Source organism: Vombatus ursinus, unplaced genomic scaffold, assembly GCF_900497805.2.
Source record: "Vombatus ursinus unplaced genomic scaffold, bare-nosed wombat genome assembly UNPS02014809.1, whole genome shotgun sequence".
NCBI classification, from domain to species: domain Eukaryota; kingdom Metazoa; phylum Chordata; class Mammalia; order Diprotodontia; family Vombatidae; genus Vombatus; species Vombatus ursinus.
In genome coordinates this window covers 17,459,063-17,462,740 of record NW_020954587.1, presented here as the reverse complement: position 1 = coordinate 17,462,740, position 3,678 = coordinate 17,459,063, and the positions used below count along the sequence as shown (strand labels likewise).

Here is a 3,678-nt window from a genome sequence, read left to right as displayed (position 1 = left end):
AACATCTCTGAGAGATTCTTCAGAGTGCTCAGTGAATGGTTAACTGCTCTTCCCCACACAGAATGAAGTTCAGAGTGGCAGGAACAGAACTGCAAAGTATTAAGGAACTACTTAATGGGAGTTCAAATTGAAGCAATAATCATTACCCTGAGTGGCTACATTGATGACTGAATTGGATTTAGGTCACTTATCTAGGGAAGCAGCTTCACGAACGTAATAGTAAGAAGCCAAGCTCAAGAATTTATTACCTGTGTCCTCTTACTTCAGGGTAAAAACAATTGTTCATCCCAAAATATAAACCTGTGATGTGTATCTCCTTGCCCCCCTCCCCCCATCTCAAGAAAGCAAAAGACTCATTCTCCATACAGAATCATAGGAAGGCCCCCCGTAGAAAACAAACAAACAACTCACTTAAATTATTGTGGAGTTATTTTCTTTTCCATTGAGGCGCAGCATCCACTTAATTGAGCACAAGTTCAATGCCTTAATTAACAGTAAAAAAAACAAAAAAAACAAAACCCAAAACATAATTTATGTGACTGAAGGCATGATCTTGGTTTGGCAACCCTGGTATAAAACTCTTTCCAATATTAAACAGGAGAAAAAAAGATTAAAAGAGAACAGGCTCAGAAAAACCATACAAAGTCAGATAATTTTCTTATGCTCTCCAACTACAGCTTAACCTTTAAATAGCTACTAACTTGATCCTGTATAGGTAAGATCTCATTGGATCCTGTAGTTCACATAGAATTCTGTTTAGGCTGAGAGTTAGTTACCAAGGTTCAGAGGAAATTAAATGACTCACACAAGATCACACAGTAAGTAGCAGACCTGGGATTCAAACCCAGATTCTGATTATAAATCCTCTGCATATTTTTTAATTCTGTACATTTGTTGGACACAACTTTTTTGTTAAGGCATATTCTTAATTGAGTAATCTGTCAAAATGCATTAATACCAGTCAAGAGATTCTCAAATTTACAAAGGATCTTAGGAATTATAAGAGAAGCCTTGCATTCCCATAGAAGGAAGCTTTGTAATAAAGATACCAATCAAGAGATCCTCAGATTTACAAAGGATCTTGGGAATTATAAGAGAAATCTTGCATTCCCATAGAAGGAAGCTTCGTAATAGAGGTAGCTTGCAATATAGCATCAGAAAAGTATTTTAACTGAAGGTCACCCTGACAGCCTATAATGAACAGCCCAGTTAATGCCCCAAAGCACATGTGTCCCCCCTGAACCCTGTGATGTTATACTGGCATTTCTCTAGTGTAAGGAACCTGCATGCATTACCTATGTCTGTAATGAAGCAGATTCGACATGTAAAACTTGGGCAGGAAAGACTAAAATTTCAGAGTACTTAATGATTTATTGGTAGTTTTTTGAAAACTTTTTATTCCATTTAAACAATCTGAATTTTGCATGTTTTTCCTCTATCACAAATATTGAGTCATTACAAATCATTACAAAATCTCTCACATAATTTGTAGGCAATTCAAAGAGAACACCTTATAGGAATTAGCTGTGACAATTAGTAAAGGCACAAAATGTACTGTAATTTTTATTTCTTTCTAAATGCAAAGTTAAAAATCAAATCCAAGATGTGTAACACTCAAGTATTACTAGAATGGATTCACAAATTAAACTTCCCACTTTTCAACCATTTTCTCTGATACAAACTGGCCATGAGGTTCTGTGACACCAGGAGGTAAAAGAGCCAGATAAACTGGGGTTTCAGCCCCTTCCTCTACACTTTTGGGAGCCCTGGGTCCTGCCAAGTCAGTTTTCACCCATCCTGGGCAGCAAGCATTCAGAAGGATATTATCACCTTTCCTCTGCTCATTCAGCTGCTTGGCGTGGATTCTCGACAAGACAGTGACTCCAATCTTGGACACTCCATAAGCCATGGTAGGCCAGCCTTCCTTCTCATGCACTCCCTTCTTCGCATCTTCTACAAACTTGTTCATGAGCCCCACCAACTCTTCCTCTGTGATTGTGTCACTCAGAAACTTCTGCTGTAGTTCAGGGCTGCAGTTTTTAAGATAACGTAAACTCGCCATGCTGGAGACATTCACCACTCTACCTACAACAAAACATACAGAGACATCCTTTGTTATATTGTGCTTACAAATCATTCTTTGAAGAAATTCAAAGTCATAGTTGTTTCTTCATTAATTTTCATGACATTGTGTTATGCATGTACATTTTCAATAGTTGAGGATATAACCTTTTATTTTGGTAGGATAGGGAACTATGTTTTGTTTATTCACACATGTAAAATTATTTTGCAAGGAATAATAAATGAAATGAATGAAACAAAACATAAAGTGCTCTCCATGTGCTAGGTACAGTGCTAAATTTGTGTATATGAACATAGATGGCAATATTGTATGGAGGAATTGAACCTGTTTATCAATATTTAATCAATTTTTAATTAAACACTCTTCTGGTACAATGAGAAAATTTCCAGTTAAACTGATTATAAAATCATGAAATCAGTCCAAAGACATTGTAAACCCTAGCCCTATACAGATATCCTTGCATCTGTCTTTAAAATAGCAATAAGCAAAAATAATCCTCTTGAATGACAGCTGTCACATGTCTAAAATAAATAGGTGATACTGAGTAGAAATGAGAGAAGCTACCACCTATAAAGTCCTTATAAAAACCTATAAAAACATTTACTGATGCCTGGTGGCTTCCCACTAGTGGACATTGAAATTCCACCTGGTTGAACTGGTAGTTCAGAGGCCAGGTAATTCTCCCTGTAGAGAATCCCAGTCAAATCTCATAGCTTTCATAGTTGCCTTTCCCTGATTTTGCTAGGATTCTCTACAAGGAGAATTACCTAGCTTCTGAACCAGTCTGTGGAGGTGTCATAATGCCAAAGTCATCCCATGGAATTTGAATTAGAAGCCAGTAGGCTAATGGTGGTGCCTTGGTAATCACCATAAGGTCTTTGTTTGTTTGTTTTTAAATGTTATTTTTCATATTCCAGGAAGAAAGTAATGACATTTAATTTTTTAAAATGCTGTAATCAACAAGAAACACACAAAATGAGAAGGCATAACTGAAATGCAATCTATAATGATGGAAGTCATACCTAAATAGATGAGATAACAGGTCCGCTAGCAATTTGTGGCAAATGGATCTGTGATCCAACTGTTTCAGAAGTTTCTTCCAAGAAACACCCTAGCCATCTCCTGCATTATTCTTATTCATGTCCTCCCATTTGTTTGGTGGGGCCAGGGAGGGTAGGGGTTTGCAGATTTTGCTGGAAACCTTCCTCATTTTGTCTAAACCACTCTGTTTACCTGTCATCCCTTGCTTTCACCAGGTGACTAACCTTCTCTGCTTATCACATAAACGCTCTTTTATGATTCTCTGGAGTTTCTCATTGGTTTTATGTTGCAGACTGCTAATGCCCATCAGAAGTTTCTCTATTGTCTTCCATGGAGTAATAATTTTTTAAAAAAAATTTTAATTAATTTATTTTGAATTATCAACAATCGCTTCCATAAGCTTTTTAGTTTTAAATTTTTCTCCCCTTCCCTCCTCACCTCCCTCCCCAAGACGGTGCACAATCTGATATAGGCTATACATACATATTCCTATTAAACATATTTTCACTTTATTGATGTTGTAGGTAAGAATTAGAACCAATAGGAGGAACCAC

General features: G+C 36.8%; 1 protein-coding gene across 1 annotated transcript in view; it reads right to left on the bottom strand.

Moving 5' to 3' along the window:
- Nucleotides 1-1,351: 1,351 nt before the first annotated feature.
- The window catches only part of LOC114052766 (carbonyl reductase [NADPH] 1-like), a gene marked incomplete at its 5' end in the record, with an annotated part of 6,639 nt that continues 4,312 nt past the window's right edge, over nt 1,352-3,678 (bottom strand). The window contains one exon of the mRNA XM_027875467.1: nt 1,352-2,085. Within this exon, the coding sequence (XP_027731268.1) occupies nt 1,643-2,085 (443 nt within the window). The remainder of the gene's footprint in view (nt 2,086-3,678) is intronic.